The sequence below is a fragment of the Dendropsophus ebraccatus genome, chromosome 6 (genome assembly GCF_027789765.1).
Source record: "Dendropsophus ebraccatus isolate aDenEbr1 chromosome 6, aDenEbr1.pat, whole genome shotgun sequence".
Classification (NCBI taxonomy): Eukaryota; Metazoa; Chordata; class Amphibia; order Anura; family Hylidae; genus Dendropsophus; species Dendropsophus ebraccatus.
Genome location: NC_091459.1, coordinates 53452405 through 53468122, shown reverse-complemented (window position 1 = coordinate 53468122; position 15718 = coordinate 53452405). Strand labels below are relative to the sequence as shown.

Genomic DNA, 15718 nt, shown 5'->3' with positions numbered 1-15718 from the left:
ACATACAATGCTACAGTCAGTCAAGAGGTGGCAAATGTGAATATGTAGATGACTGTCCAATAAAAGTGGCCATTTTACTGTCTAGTGATTGGCTGTCTAGTATCTCCTCTCTACAGTATAATGTAATACTACTTGTCCTGTGCTGCTGTGTGTGTGTCTAGTTGCGCATCTCTGTGACACTGCATGTTTTCTGCAACTTCTGCCAGCAGGAGTTGCTTCTTTGGGCACCAGGTGAGGGTGGTTTCATTTTATTTCTCTGGGACCCTGTGTGATCTGTACAGGACCCTTTGGTCTTCTACATAGGAAGTAGTTTACAGCTTACAGCTTTCTGACTGTTGTATGTAAAGACTTGCTTTATCTACACTACCGTTCAAAAGTTTGGGGTCACATTGAAATGTCCTTATTTTTGAAGGAAAAGCACTGTACTTTTCAATGAAGATAACTTTAAGCTAGTCCTAACTTTAAACAAATACACTCTATACATTGCTAATGTGGTAAATGACTATTCTAGCTGCAAATGTCTAGTTTTTGGTGCAATATCTACATAGGTGTATAGAGGCCCATTTCCAGCAACTATCACTCCAGTGTTCTAATGGTACAATGTGTTTGCTCATTGGCTCAGAAGGCTAATTGATGATTAGAAAACCCTTGTGCAATCATGTTCACACATCTGAAAACAGTCTAGCTCGTTACAGAAGCTACAAAACTGACCTTCCTTTGAGCAGATTGAGTTTCTGGAGCATCACATTTGTGGGGTCAATTAAACGCTTAAAATGGCCAGAAAAAGAGAACTTTCATCTGAAACTCGACAGTCTATTCTTGTTCTTAGAAATGAAGGCTATTCCATGCGAGAAATTGCTAAGAAATTGAAGATTTCCTACAACGGTGTGTACTACTCCCTTCAGAGGACCGCACAAATAGGCTCTAACCAGAGTAGAAAAAGAAGTGGGAGGCCGCGTTGCACAACTAACCAAGAAGATAAGCACATTAGAGTCTAGTTTGAGAAACAGACGCCTCACAGGTCCCCAACTGGCATCTTCATTAAATAGTACCCGCAAAACACCAGTGTCAACATCTACAGTGAAGAGGCAGCTGCGGGTTTTGGGCTTCAGGGCAGAGTGGCAAAGAAAAAGCCATATCTGAGACCAGCCAATAAAAGAAAAAGATTAAGATGGGCAAAAGAACACAGACATTGGACAGAGGAAGACTGGAAAAAAGTGTTGTGGACGGATGAATCCAAGTTTGAGGTGTTTGGATCACAAAGAAGAACGTTTGTGAGACGCAGAACAAATGAAAAGATGCTGGAAGAATGCCTGACGCCATCTGTTAAGCACGGTGGAGGTAATGTGATGGTCTGGGGTTGCTTTGGTGCTGGTAAGGTGGGAGATTTGTACAGGGTAAAAGGGATTCTGAATAAGGAAGGCTATCACTCAATTTTGCACCGCCATGCCATACCCAATGGACAGCGCTTGATTGGAGCCAATTTCATCCTACAACAGGACAATGACCCTAAACACACCTCCAAATTGTGCAAGAACTATTTACAGCAGAAGCAGGCAGCTGGTATTCTATCGGTAATGGAGTGGCCAGCGCAGTCACCAGATCTGAACCCCATTGAGCTGTTGGGGGAGCAGCTTGACCGTATGGTACGCCAGAAGTGTCCATCCAACCAATCCAACTTGTGGGAGCTGCTTCTAGAAGCGTGGGGTGCAATTTCTCCAGCTTACCTCAACAGATTAATAGCTAGAATGCCAAAGGTGTGCAATGCTGTAATTGCTGCAAAAGGTGGATTCTTTGACGAAAGCAAAGTTTGATATAAAAACAATGTTATTTCAAATATAAATCATTATTTCTTTGTTTTTTTTTTTCATATTTAAAGTTTTATATATTTTTATGTATAATCTGAGTTTATTGACAGCCAAGCACAAACAGTAAATGCATCATCAGAGAGGCAGTAGCAATTAGCGACCTGCAAGTCGCAAGGTGTCAGCTTTTATATAAAGTATGATGAACAGAAAACAAAAGCATTGTAATATCAGCAATACTAAACATCACGCCACCAGCTCGGCAGCGTCAAATAAACTAAACAGGAAGCATAATGAGTGTCATACAGGTTGTGAGAGAAAGAATAGAAATAGATAGAATAGAAAGAAAAAAGAAGGAGAGACGGAGATAAAGAGGAAAGGAATAAGGGAAGAGGAAAGGAGTAAGGGAAGCGGGAAGGAGGCAGGCAGGAGGCAGACCACAAATCAAGTCCTGCAATATCGCATAAGCGGAAAGGTCCCCAATCTATCGGAGGAGAGCAGGAAAGGCCTCAGAGTCCATAAACAGACGCCAGGGAAACCACACTTTTTCATATTTAGTAGACTGATCATGAGCCTCTGCAGCCAGTTCCTCCATTCTACCCAGGTCCCTGAGTTCACTAAGCCACTCTGTCACTGTAAGCACCACCGGTGTCTTCCAATGTCGGGGGATAACCATACGTGCCGCAGTCAAAAAATGTCTCAGCATCCCCTTCTTGATGGTAGCAAGGGAACCTGGAATCTGCGACAGCAAGGCTAATTGCGGAGAGTTGACGACAGGCCTTCCAGAATACGCGGTATAAATGGTTAGGATTTTGTCCCAAAACTCTCGGATGCGCGGACAAGCCCACCAAATATGCAGCATGTCTCCAGCCTCCGTAAGGCAACGCCAGCAGCGGTCGGAGACCTCAGGAAACATTTTCTGTAGGGAGACTGGGCAGTAGTACCACCTTGAGAGAATCTTATAGTATTTCTCCTTTGCCTTAGCAGCCATGGAGATACCATTGGTGAGTTCGCAGATTTTCTGGAAGGACTGACCGTCAAAAGTCATATCTAGATCATGTTCCCACTTATCAAGGAAGGGAGCTCTGTCAGGGCGTAAGAGACCAACCAAAATCTGGTACAATACAGATATGCAGTGTGAAATAGGAGTGATGGAAACGACCAAATTGTCAAAGTCTGTGAGTGTAGAGGTATATGTACCCCTAGGGAAAAGGGCCCGCAAGAACAAAGTCAACTGTTCATATTCCAGCCAGGACAACGGACGGTCAGGGGACTGGGTCTGGAGCGACAACATAGTAGAGACAGTGTCACCAGTCATGCAGTCCCTGATTCTAGGACAAGCAGATCTGTCCCATAAAAGGAATCTGTGCGTTTGCCATCCAGGCTGGAATGATGGAGTCTGGAGTATTGGAGAGAGCGGCCCCGGTACTGTAGACAAACCGTGTTTAGCAACCCATTTATCCCATACGCACAACACATGTGGGATAAAAAAGGGGAGACCGGGTAACAATTGGCGAACCCCGGGGGGGATCCAGGGCAAAAGAGAGGGTGCAGTCGGGCAGAGCGAGAATTCCAAGTCTACCCACCGCTTAAAGCCCCGACCGTGCACCCAGTCCAGAACCCCACGCAGGACAGCCGCCTCGTGGTAAAGACGCAAATCAGGTAGTCCCATGCCCCCCATAGATTTGACTTGGGTCAGGGTAGAGTACGCAATCCTGGGTTTGCTGTTTCCCCATATAAATTTTGTGATAGCCCTGCGTAAGGTTCTGAAGAATGCAACAGGGACTACTATAGGAATGGTTTGAAAAATGTACAATAGCTTAGGGAGGATGTCCATCTTAATAATGGCCATCCTGCCAAACCATGAGGTCGGTTTCAGGAAGTAAGAGGTCATGTCCGTGAGGACCCCGTTCAACATAGGAGTATAGTTCAGATCGAATAGAGAGCTAAGAACAGGCGGAAGTTTTATTCCCAGGTAGACAATGAAGTCTGTGTGCCACTGAAAAGGGAAAGAAGCTCTGACCGCATCAAGCACACCCTGTGGAACTGACACATTAAGCCCCTCGGTCTTTGTCAAATTGACCTTAAAATTACTAAGGTCGCCAAACCGCTGAAACTCCTGTAAGATAGAAGGGAGCGCAGTGGTGGGGGAAGAGATATAAAGCAGAAGATCGTCCGCATATAATGCAAGCTTGTGGTGGTCCCGTCCAATTACGACGCCCCGAATTGCATTATTTTGTCGAAGGGCGACCGCCAGGTGTTCCATTGTTAATATGTAAAGCATGGGAGACAAGGGACAACCTTGGCGCGTACCATTGTGAATGTCGAAGGAGCTGGACAGCAGGCCATTAGCCCGTACACGTGCCGAGGGACAAGAATACAATGCCATTATTCTGTCCACTATGAGCGGACCTAGTCCCACCCCCCGCAGGGCTAGCCGCAGGAATCCCCAATGCACTCGATCAAAAGCCTTCTCTGCATCGATAGAAAGCAGGCAGAAAGGGGATCCCGAACGGCCAGCCAACGAGATCAGTGTGAGGGTCCTCAATGTGTTGTCCCTTGCCTCCCTGCCAGGTACAAATCCCACCTGGTCGGTATGAATGAGTTGAGGGATGAAGCCACTCAAGCGAGTAGCCAGCATTTTGGAATAGAGTTTAAGATCACAGTTAATCAGCAAGATAGGACGATAATTTTTACAGTATTTAGGGTCACGCCCCGGTTTGGGCAGGACCACCACATGTGCTTCCAGCGACTGACGAGGGAAGGGGCACGTCACAGATATGCTGTTAAAGCACTTAGTCATAAACGGCACTAGGAGGTCCTTGAAGGTTTTAAACAAACATGCGGTAAAACCATCCGGTCCCGGGCTTTTTCCCCCCTTAGTATCAGCAATAGCACTCTGGAGTTCGTGTTCAGTAAAAAGAGACTCCAGATCCTCAATTGAGTCCTCAGGCACCTTAGGCAATTCTGTTTCTGACATGTACGCAGATATCCTAGACTCCAAGGCCGATGCTGGCATCTCCGAATAGCGACCCTTGATGTTATATAGAGACGAGAAATAAGACCTAAACATATCGGAGATCTCCCTCGGATTGTGTACCGCCTGTCCAGATCGGTCAAGGAGGCTGGGAATGTGCGTAACCTGTGTCCTCGGATGAATTAGTCTAGCTAGTGTTCGCCCACTTTTATTAGCATGCTCGTAAAGATAGCCACGGTACCGCTCCTGTTGGGAAGATGATGACTTATTAAGGAGGTCTTTTAGCTGTTCCCTAGCAAGCGTCAATGCGGCCAGAGCTTCGTCAGTGGCATTCCGCTTATGTGCTTTAGAAAGAGAGTCAAGTTCACCCGCTAGTTGGACAATTTTGGCACCCCTGTCCTTCTTGAGCCTAGCCCCATGCTGAATCAAGGTCCCTCTGACAACAGACTTTAGTGCCTCCCATTGTAAGGGCAAGGCAGTGACATCATTAGGGTGGTCACTGATGAAGTTAGTGATTGATTGGGCGACAGCCGCCTTACATGCTGTATCTTTAAGGAGCGATTCGTTCAGCCTCCAGGTCCACCCCCGGCAGAACCAATGACAGGAAGATAGGAGAGTGATCAGACCACAAAGCAGTACCCATCGTGGCCGTGGGAGAAAATGTAAGAGCATACTGAGCAATGAAAAACATATCCAGCCTGCCATAGGTACGATGTGCATCTGAGTAATGAGTAAAGTCCCTGTCCCTGGGATGAAGGATGCGCCAGACATCCACCAGACCATGGAGACCAAGGACTGATCGCGCCGAAGCATATTCGGAACGTGGCACAGCAGTTCTGCCAGAGGAGGTGTCCAGGGAAGGGTCCATGACCAGATTAAAGTCCCCTCCCAGTATCAGAACGCCCTCTATAAACACAGAAGCCCCTCTGAGTATAGCCCTCAGGGTACTGCCTTGACGGGAATTAGGGAGATAGACGTTGCCAATGGTATATATCCGGGCCTGAATTTCTATCTTAATGAAGGTGTACCTTCCTTTAGGGCATGTTAGGGTATCAAGCAAAGTGTGTGACAGTGACTTGTGCAGCGCTATGGAGACCCCTTTTGATTTGGCATCAGGGTTAGTGCTATGTGCCCACACATTGTAATAGTTAAGCCGCATACGAGGGGCACGAGCAGTCTGGAAGTGTGTTTGCTGCAAGAGTAAAATGTGCACTTTCTGTCTATGCATGGAATACAGGATCTGAGACCGTTTTTGTGGCACATTCAGTCCCCTAACATTGATAGAGGCAAGCTTAACAGCCGCCCCCGCCATGCCTCCCTCCGCACCCGCCACGTAGTACAGGGAAGGAGGGGAGGGTAGGAAAAGAAGAGGGGTAGAAAAAGAAAGGAAAAGAAAAATGGATAAGAAGAAGAGAGGAGAGTAAAAGAGACTGAACCTGCAGTCAGAAAAAGAGGATTACCAAGAATGATAACCCCCGTATCCGGGTAGTTATATACCACCAGGAGTGACCCAAACGGGTACAGCAACGCTCAAGGCGTCTATTCTAGAGAGGGGCGGACTAACAGATGAAGGTCTGTAAATCCGTGACAGAACACCAGAAATTTAAACTAAATATAACATGAGCACACTCTATTTATCTATATATGTAACAGTCTAAATTAGAAATTAGAAAGCACCCCTTAAAAAACTAACTAAGTAGGCATACAATAGGTCCCCCCCCCCCCCCCCCCCCCATCCTGAAACGCAGAAACCAATATATTCACGTGGCAAAAACACTGTAGCCCCATGACCCCAGGCATATGCCCAAGAAACAACCGAAGGCATAAAAAACAGTCAACAACTGAAAAAGATACAGCCTATGAGATCAAGGCACTTCGAGGCAACAGAAAACCAGTCCCCCATGATGTCCTCAGTCACCCGATGTTGCCAAGCCAGTAGAGCGAGGAAATCTGCCCATGGATATTGGTGGGACGGGATCCCAATCCGGTAGGGCTATCTAAGGCAGATCCAAAGCTGATAGGAAGGCAGGCAGATCTTCCGGCGTATGTAGCTCCAATCGTTTGCCGCCCCTACGGACCACCAGCTGGAATGGGAAGCCCCAGGAGTACTGGATTTCACGTTCACGTAGTAGTTCCAGCAGGGGCTTAAGAGCTCGTCGTTGAGATAAAGTGGCTCTGGAAAGGTCCTGAAGGAAAATCAACTGAGCTCCATCAAAATCAACAAACTCCATGTCACGCACTGCCTTCATAATTTCATCTTTTATACGATAGTGATGAAGCCTGCAAATGACGTCTCGGGGCCGATTCGCATCATTGGAGACTGGTCCCAGAGTACGATGGGCTCTGTCGATCTCAAATTCGTCCCCCGGCGGTCGACGTAGAATAGAAGCAAACAAATCCTGAAGTGACGGGATGAGATCAGCAGCTCTGGTCGCCTCAGGGAGCCCTCTGATGCGAATATTGTTACGCCTGCTGCGGTTCTCTACATCATCATGCAGTCGGTAAAGATGACGAATTTGCCTCTCTTGATGAGCAAGTGTAGCCTGGTCATCATCCACCGTGGTAACTAGGGAATCATGATCAGCAGCAATGTCAGTAACTTTCGTCTCCAGAGTGTGTACATCAGATTTGAGGGAATTTAATTCTTGTTTGTATGAGGCTTCCAAGCGCTCCACAAGCTTTTCCATATCTGAGCGTGTAGGTAACAGTTTCATATATTCTTTCCAATCCCACTCTGTGCCATCCTGCATAGGGTTAACAGATGTAGCAGAGCTGGTGTGGTGTAAATCACTGTCCCTAGTGGTGGAGAAAGGAAGTGCAGCAGGGGATAAGGAAGACATTGTGCCAGCTAATATGGAGCCTGTGTCTGGAGAACAGGTTATGTCTCTGCCGAGTTCAAGATGTGGGGGTCTGTCAGCAACTCTCTGACTGAGGCTGGGGGATGGTGCTGTGCTAGAACTGCGGCCAGAGGACACTGTCTCACGGGGATGGGGGCCAGAAGACGACGCTTCCCAGAGGTGAGAGTTGAGGGGTGCTGCCGCCCTGAGGTGGAGGCCGCGACACCGGGGCCGAGACCAGCAAGCTCAGGCCTCTTATCAATGGCCGGCGGCCTGTGCAGGGGCTGATGGGAGGGCTGTGCTCCGGGACCGGGACTGGAGCGCTTACCGCTGTGTCCAGGGGACCAAACCGGCCGATGGAAGGGGTATGCGGTGGCTCCGTTCCGGGAGCATGTATGGAGGACGCTGCAGCTGCTGCGGCGGCGGCCGCTCTGGTCACGCGGGATCCGGAAGTCACGGAGGCTGCAGGCTGGGCTGGTAGGCCGCGACTCGCTGTGGCGAAAAAGCGGTCCAGGCTACCCCAAGCGGGCTGGGGGTCAGATAGTTTTGTGCCTGCCTTAGTCCTCCTTCGGCCCCAAACCATTTGGGGTGCAATCCAGGAAATTTAAGGTGCTTATGCAGGCTCTCTGGTGTCCCGTCTCCGGAGCTCACAGAAGGTGCGTGCTCACTCCTCCATAGCCAGGCCACGCCCCCGTTTTATTTATTTTTATATGAGAATAACAAACAATGGACGTTGAGTCCTCATCAAAACATAAAACAACATAAAAAGGATAATAATGACAAGGCGTTATCCATACAGTACAACATACGGTCAAGGGACCCAGCTGCTAGGTGACAAGACTGCTCGCCAAATATATCTACTCCTGCAGGACATATCCAGCGCTATGGCCACTTACATTGGCCCTGACCTGTCATAAGCAATAATAGTAGAAATGATGGACGTCCTAAGTGTGCAGCAGGATCTCATGACCGCAGCCACTCGTAGATTACATGTTCTTATGAAAAACGACTTAAAGAAAGGCCTGTCATGAGCAGGTAGACATATATTGAGCCTAGTAACAGAACAAGACAACGACAAAGAGACAAAATGGAGGGAGGGGGGGGGATACTCTACATCATCTAAATAGTATGTGGTCACAGCAACATATGATACGGAAGATAAGGAAGATCACTCGGCTGCGCCTACTATTAAGGCGGTGAGGTTGGGTAGCGAGGGGGGAAGGCACTTCCCAGAGCGACGTTAAATATCCGCGTCCCTATATGAGTCTGAGGAACGGAAGAGCAACCATGAGCTCCAGGTGGCTGTATACTTCTTTACAGCTGTTGGGGTGACCGCAATAAGATTCTCCATGTCATGAATTTGGGCAATTTCAGCGTACCAATCATCTAGTGTAGGGGGTTCCGTGGTTCTCCACCGTCGGGGAAGTACTGTCTTTGCCGCCTGCAGGAGATGTCTGGCTAAGGACTTCTTAAATCGGGATTGGGCAGTGGGAAACATATACAGCAGCACCGCTTCCGGAGTGTTGGGAATAAGCATACCCGTGACAGCGTGTATAGTGCGTAGGATAGATGACCAGTACCCCCGCAGCCGTGAACAGGTATGCCAAATGTGTGTCATAGTTCCCTCAACTTCCTCACAAAGCCAGCACACAGCAGGTACTGAGGGATACCACTTGTGGAGAAGGGCAGGAACACGATACCACCAGGAGATAATCTTATAACTGGTTTCTTGCGATTTACAAGCCAGTACTGCCTTGTGCGAAAGAAAAAAAGCCTTAGACCATTGTTGTGGTGTAAAGCTTTTCCCCAACTCCGACTCCCATGCAGAACAGAACGATGGTAGGTGTTGCGAGCCCGAGGACAGCAGCTGTTGGTATACCACAGAGATGATGTGCGGCGGGCAGGAAGGAGACACATACAGATGCTCAAAGTCTGTCAGTTCCTGGTGTAGGGAGTGTGTGCGTTTAGAGGAAGAGTAGAAGTGTTGCAGTTGAGCATATTAAAACGAATGTCGTGCAGTAGGTGAGGTGGTATCCAGGATCACTGGTAAGGGCAAGAGGGAACCCTGTTTGAGTACCTGATAGAAACGGAGGACCCGGTCCGCCGGAAGCCCTAAGAAAGAGGGAGAAAGGCCCGGTGGAAACTGTGGATTATGTGTTATGGGGGTCAGTGGTCCGAGCCTACGCAGCAAAGCACGGGAATTGCCTGCCTGGTGTAGAAAGGCCAATGTATGTCGCGTGACGTAGGACAAAGCAGTGACATCCCGTAAAGAGGGTGACCAGGTCCAAGGGAGGGTGGATAGGGGTCTAGGGCATTGCGCCTGCGCAAGTTGAACCCACAGCTTAGAGTGGGAATGATGGACCATGTCCAAAATACGGGCGTGGACACAGGCCAGATAGTATAAATGACAATCTGGCAGACCAACCCCGCCCGCATCCTTAGAGCGAGATAGGGTCTCCCGCCTAACCCTAGGACGACCTGCGGACCACACAAAAGAGGTGAAGCAACGTTGCACTCGTTTCCAAAATGAAATGGGGATGTACACGGGGATGGTCTGCAGTAGATACAAAAGCCGGGGCAGTAATGTCATTTTCAGGATGTTGATTCTCCCAAACCAAGAAAATTCCTTCTTGTTCCAGGCATCAAGATCCTTAATAAAACGTGCCAATAAGGGGAGGAAGTTTACCTCAAACAATTGGGAGAGGGCGGGGGGGATCCGAATGCCCAGATAGGTGATACCAGATTTAGGCCAAGCAAAAGGGAAATTGGACTGAATGGTGCTTGCCATTTTGGGGTCTAAGGACACGTTCAGGGCTTCAGACTTGGAGAAATTGATTTTGAAATTAGACCACACTCCAAATTGTTCCAGCCTAGCCATCAGGGCGGGGAGGGCAATATGAGGATTTGTGACGTATACGAGGAGGTCATCCGCAAAGGCGGAGCATTTATATTCCTGGTTCCCAATACGTATACCCGTGATGTCTGGGTCGGAACGAATAGAGGCTAGCAAATTTTCCATGATTAATGCATATAGGAGAGGGGATAACGGGCACCCCTGTCTGGTTCCATTAAAAATGGGAAAGGGGGCCGAAAGTGTACCATTCACTTTCAGTTGAGCCAAAGGGTTCTTATATAAAGCCATTATTTTAGCGAGGAAGGAGGGGCCTATTCCAATATGTTGCAGGGTTTGTGTCAGGGAGAGCCATGAGATCCTGTCGAACGCCTTCTCGGCATCTAGTGAGAGGATCATCAGGGGGATATGGTGTGATTGCGCATAGTGGATAATATCCAGAGTTTTGAGGGGATTATCACAAATCATTATTTCTAACCTTGTCAATGTCTTGACTCTATTTTCTATTCATTTCACAACGTATGGTGGTGAAGAAGTGTGTCTTTTCATGGAAAACACAAAATTGTTTGGGTGACCCCAAACTTTTGAACGGTAGTGTATATGAGTTGTTTTCTTATTTTTATTTAAATCTTATTTTTTTCTCATTTTGGGATATTTTGGCAGTTTTAGAACCAATTATCAGTTTTCCTTAGAGCAATATAACCTTAAAGGGGTTGCCTTGTGATGGAATATAAAAAAAATTGTTCAGACTTTAAAAAAAAAAAAAAAAAAAAAAAGGAAATACACCCCCTGCCCCATCTCGACTGCTGTCCTGACTGGGGTCCCAGCATGCAGGAAGTGCATCAGTTTAGAACTATCTATCTATCTATCTATCTATCTTATCTAACTATCTTATCTATCCCTTCAAGGCACTTTTTTCATTGTATTCATGAAGTATAAAACCCATAAGTGTTTACCATTGAAAGAACTTTTTCTGTCTTTGCAGTGTATGAAATTCCTTCTGGTCAGTATCTCAAGGAGCTTCATGGTCACCTCAATGTTGTCTATGACCTTTGCTGGTCCAAAGATGACCAGAATTTGTTATCTGCTTCTTCTGATGGTACAGTCAGGTGAGTTTGATATTTTGGGTTTTAAACATTTCCTCCAGTCAGTGGTTAGTGATCTGAACACTAAGACCCCGAGCAATCCTTAGTAACCAAAGTGATCCAAACTTTTGATATGTCTTTCTGATGTGTCAAACATTTCTTTCTAAATGACTGGAGCACTAATAGAAAACACTTGATAAAATGAAGATGTTCAGGACAATAGAAGTCTCTTAGGGTACGTGCACACTACAGAATGGCGACAGAAAACCTGCCACGCATTCTGTAGCTCACACCCGCTTGCGGACTTTTGCGGATGCGCATGTCTCTGGCCGTGCCACAGACTCCATTCTATGCACGGGCGATTTCCGTTGTGGAAAGACGACGGAATCCGCCAGTGCATAGAATGGAGTCTATGACACGGGCAGACACGTGGGTGCGAGCTGCGGAATGTGCGACGGGTTTCCTGTCACCATTCCGTAGTGTGCGCATACCCTTATAGTTGTCCTCTTTCTAAATCTCTGCTGAATATGCTGAAACAGTGCACAAAAAACGTCTCTAGGACATGTCAAAAGTTTTTGAAACTGACCGTCTCCATTTAAACCAAACCCCTTTAAGGAAAATTGATCTGGAGTAAAGTACAACACTCTAACCTTTATGCCATCTTTGCTTTTTCTAACAGGCTGTGGAGAATTAAAAATGAGGCTTCATCTGCTTTAAAAGTTTTACCACACCCTTCCTTTGTATACACGGCTAAGTTCCACCCCATGTCTGATGATCTAGCTGTGACTGGATGTTATGATGCAGTCATAAGGGTGTGGAATGTAAAGGTGAAGGAAACCAATGGTCAGCTCCTACAGGAATTTGATGGCCACAAAAGTTTTATCAATTCGCTGTGTTTCGATGCAGATGGTAAGTTGTTTTACTTTAAGAGCAACATCTTCCAGAGTGCTTTGGAATTCTGTTTAAAGGGATACTAGAAGCAGGTTAGAAGACTCTAACCTGCTGTTATGTCCCCATAGGGTCGGGGATGCTGAAAATGAAGGTAATGTTCTTACCTTTCTCCTTAGCGTCGTTATCATTAAAGCTTCAGTTTTTTATTAAAATGTACATTAGGCCATGGCTGACAGATCTCTTCCTGTATGTATATAGAGAAGGTCCTGTCAGTCAAGCTTAGTCAGACTTTATACTAAGTTCCCAGCTCATCTAAAAGTATCAAGGCGTAGTACCCATGGTTAATGAAGCAGTTGACAGGTTCCCTTTAAAGTGTCACTGTCATGTGTTTTTTTTTTTTTTTTTGCAGAAATCAATAGTACAGGCGATTTTAAGAAACTTTGTAGTTGGGTTTATTAGGCAAATATTCCTTATCTGCCTTCAAAAAGACTTTTCCCAGCCCCCCCCCCCCCCCTTCCTCTCTCTCATTCACTGCTCATTATCAGGAAATTGTGTCTTTTTTACATCAGTCGGGCCCTGTCTGTTCTATGGAGAGGGAAGGGGGGAGGAGGGAGATTAGTCGGCAGAAGAGAGCAGAGAACAAAGGATTACACAGCGGGACCTGTGTAAAAGCTGGTATTGAGAGGCCAGAGAGGTCAATGCTGACGTTAGAGGAGATAGCCCGGTGATGTAGCTGTAAATTAACTCTTTTTTTGTCCTGTTTTGGTGCTTTATCTCCCTCCACCCCTCCCCTCTCCGTAAGAGAACCAAGAAGACAGGGGGGGAGATTCAAACTGCTTTTTCCATGATAAAAATGCATTTTTTGGGCTAATAAACCCAATTACAAAGTTTGCTAAAATCGCCTGTGCTATTGATTTCTGCAAAAAAAATTTAAACAACAGTGACACTTTAAGTCTTTTGTAAATTATTTATACAGATGTACAATTTTTTTTTAACCGGACTCTTCATGTTTTCACAAAAAATTGCACATTATTTTATTTTTAATATGTCTTCTACAAATTGTCTGTGTCCCGGCATCTCCTATTGTGTTACCTTTGCATACAGTACATACGGCGTCCTGGATGAAAGAAAGATTCACTAGTGAAAAAAAGCCAAAATCAACATAGGGATAGGTTTACTGAATATGTCCTTAGGGTTATTTTACTCATGTTTAAATATGGGCACCTGTCTAAAGCAGACTTTTAATTATACTCTGTTAAGCTATGTACCCATGGGTAAATTTCCTGGGACTAAAGAACAGGGTATTATACTGTATGTGCTTTTCATTAAAAGTATGTTGTGAAGGAGAAGAGAGCAAGTACAAAACATGTAAATGTTGCATCATCGCAGCTGTTCAAAGGTCTAAATGTCACAATTCCAAATCTGTATTGGAGTATTAAAAATGAAACATTGGATTTTTCTTTAACCTTGGATTTTGTGGTCCATTTGTGGTCGGACCCCCTGCAGTCATCTATCTTGTGCTTAGGGCATGACTACCCCAGATGTATATACCCTTTTAATGTATGCTGTTGTTCTGATGGGGTCTAGCAGTATACCTTTTGTTTGCCTATCACAGTTTTTCTTCCTGTAAACAGTAAAATCAATATTATATACAATGTTATGTAATACAGTGGAGTACTCTGCAATGTTTTGCTTTCTAATCAACGGTTGTCAGAACGTTTTATATAAATGTCTAATTTACTTGTATTTAAAAATCTCAGGTCTTCCAGTACTAATGAGCTGCTTTATGTCCTGCAGGAAGTGGTGTATTCTTTCCAGTTTGACAGGTATAATTGATCCAGTCTGACACACTGCTCTCTGCTGCCACCTCTGTCCATGTCAGGAAGTGTCCAAAGCAGTAGCAAATCCCCATAGAAACCCTATCCTGTTTTGCACAGCTCCTGACATGGACAGAGGTGGCAGCAGAGAGCACTGTGTCAGACTGGGAAAATATACCACTTCCTGTAGGGCATACAACAGCTCAGAAGTACTGGAAGACTTGAGATTTTTAAATAAAAGTAAATTAGACATATATTTAAACTTTCTGACAACAGTTGATTAGAAAGAAAAATATTGCATATAATAAGTACTGTACATAAAAAGAAAAAAGGAAACACAGTGGCGCTGCATGTGCAGGCGGATTAACCCTGTGAGATGTGTATGTGTAAATTCACACAAATGCACACTCACCTTGTTAGGTCGTACGTATTAGGCACGACTCTAATGTAGGCTTGTAGGTATATAAGGAGGGCTGCTGCCTTCCACCTTCCGATATCCCTGGATGTGGGATCAGGACTGAAATCCAAATGACCTTGCAACAATGGTGGATTCCTTGGCGCTCAAACCTCCAGGCACAGTCACTCTACTTCAATCAAGAGGCAGAGATTTCCAGTATTTTTGCCAACCAGATGTGTTCTTTATTGCTTTTTTATGGCAATAAAGAACACATCTGGTTGGCAAAAATACTGGAAATCTCTGCCTCTTGATTGAAGTGGAGTGACTGTGCCTGGAGGTTTGAGCGCCAAGGAATCCACCATTGTTGCAAGGTCATTTGGATATAATAATTACTGGAAGACTTGAGATATTTAAATAGAAGTAAAGTACAAATCTATATAACTTTGTGATAGCAGTTGATTTGAAGGGCAAAAAAATTGTCAAAATACCCCTTTAAGAAATGTCTTAATAAGGCATTTTAACATATTTCACCTATAAAAGATACTAAGCCATAAACTTTTTCACTAAGCTGTGTTAGGCAGTGTGCAGTTCTGTCTTGGAATTCTTGTTCTAGCGGTACATTGCTGGCCCATGTGATAACTTTGTAAGTTGATCTGTACACTAATCCGTATGCGTGATCCCTTTAACTTAGGACTGCATATGTTTTCTGGGGACAGCTCAGGACTGATTATCATGTGGAATACAAGCATCATCAGAAGTTCTAAGCAGAACCCAGTTGAGCTTTGGGGCATTTTAAAGGTAAAATTCAAATTTTGGCACGTGTCATGCAGTTTTATGTAATATGAATTAGAAGCTGAAAACTGATTAGGAAAAATAGAATATTCTTAGTTAACTAGTTTTATTTAGGAAAACATATAGGTGATACATTTTGTGTAAGTTGCACTAGGGGGGAGATTTATTAAACTTGACCCCTGGCATACGTATGTCGTTTCCCCTGCTCTCCCCGATGGGTGAAGGGTGAGGTATAGGGCAGGAAGGAGGGCCGGCTGGGTTTATTA

The 15718-nt window shown here is 45.5% G+C and overlaps 1 protein-coding gene across 4 annotated transcripts in view; it reads left to right on the top strand.

Moving 5' to 3' along the window:
* AHI1 (Abelson helper integration site 1) overlaps window positions 1-15718 on the top strand; it is a 144552-nt gene that overhangs the window by 23585 nt on the left and 105249 nt on the right. For all 4 annotated transcript variants that reach the window (XM_069974987.1, XM_069974985.1, XM_069974988.1 and 1 more), the window contains exons 12-14: window positions 11456-11579; window positions 12235-12464; window positions 15352-15458. In XM_069974987.1, the coding sequence (XP_069831088.1) occupies window positions 11456-11579; window positions 12235-12464; window positions 15352-15458 (461 nt within the window). The remainder of the gene's footprint in view (window positions 1-11455; window positions 11580-12234; window positions 12465-15351; window positions 15459-15718) is intronic.